General features: G+C 33.7%; 1 protein-coding gene across 1 annotated transcript; it reads right to left on the reverse strand.

The window, feature by feature from the left end:
• Positions 1 to 344: 344 nt before the first annotated feature.
• Positions 345 to 1,213, reverse strand: LOTGIDRAFT_177006 (hypothetical protein; the record flags this gene model as incomplete). The annotated part of the gene is made up of 2 exons (XM_009047369.1): positions 345 to 457; positions 814 to 1,213. Coding segments are annotated over 2 exons (513 nt in total), but the record flags the coding sequence as incomplete, so codon positions are not given.
• Positions 1,214 to 1,309: the final 96 nt, after the last annotated feature.

Consider the following 1,309-nt stretch of genomic DNA (forward strand, 5'->3'; position numbering starts at 1 on the left):
GGTTTTATAGTCGTTAGCAATTTGAAATTTTAATGGCGTATATCTCTTGATCTTGACCTTTTTAGGCCTTCTCCTTTACAAGTTCAAAGGTCATTGACCTCGGCTATCTGCTGATACTTTCATTTGTGAGGTCTGACGTCCACTTCCGGTATTAAAATCTTCTAAAAAATGGAAAATTTCTCAACTTTAGACTGTTCTTGCGCTTGATCTAATTATCGTGGAAGGTTGATTTTTTCGGGATCTTTTGCATTTTGCTACATTTGCAAAGTCCCACTCTGTGCCACGTGTGGCTCTAGTTATATTATTGTTTTAATTTTGTAATTTATATCATTTTGGTAGCTTACCCCTCCAGTAGGGCTTTGATAAACAATCTGACTGAATGTTTCTAAACCTCTGATAACACCCCATAACTCGTTAGCTGATAACATTGCCTGTCCATTTTGAACGGTTAACTTATCTGCAATAAGAAATAACAATATCAGTTAACTTATCTACAGTAAGAAATAACATTATCACTTATCTTATCTGCAATAAGAAATAACATAATATCTTCAAAATTTGATCTACATATTGAAGATAATCATATATATGGTAAATATGGCCACTGCAATGATCACTGAGAATAATTTATAATTTATATACATTTATAATTTATATACAAAATCAATATTTAAATTTCAAATTCCGATATTTATAATTTACGACTTCACCGTCTGCATATGCATCAAATGTATAAAAAGGCAGTTCTAAGGATAAAAGATACCTAAAACTAGGAATTTAACGTTCTATCTCCATAGATTGAAATAAACTTACATGATTCATCGGATTGTAAAGATGGTGCATCCACATCATTACAAGGTTTACCAAGTTGTACTACCAATTCATCAATATCACCAGATACTCCAACATTTCTACGAGCTTGAGAATGAAAATACAGCGTTTCTGGACGTCTTCCAAATATCAGAGGTTCGTATCTTTTGAAGGCTTCTTGCAACACTGTGCAAGAAAAGATCGCTTCATTTACAACACTGAATTTAAATGTGGCTGCATCAACGTTGTTGGTCATTGATTGCGATGAATAACTTTGTGGCATTGGCCATGGTGTAGCTATAGCTGCATTTACCCTGAGTTTATTCACTGCACTTCCGTTTTGAAAGCTGCTGTGAACATTTATTAAGAGAGCCAAAATAATCGTACAAACCTTGGCGACCATTTTGGAATATTAGTATCACGTGATTTGATCATGTGATATATCACGAGTGAAATTGTTAGTCGGAAATGTTTTCATTCCCAGTTGAAAGTTGTAAAA

This window comes from Lottia gigantea (assembly GCF_000327385.1).
Source record: "Lottia gigantea unplaced genomic scaffold LOTGIsca_11077, whole genome shotgun sequence".
Classification (NCBI taxonomy): Eukaryota; Metazoa; Mollusca; class Gastropoda; family Lottiidae; genus Lottia; species Lottia gigantea.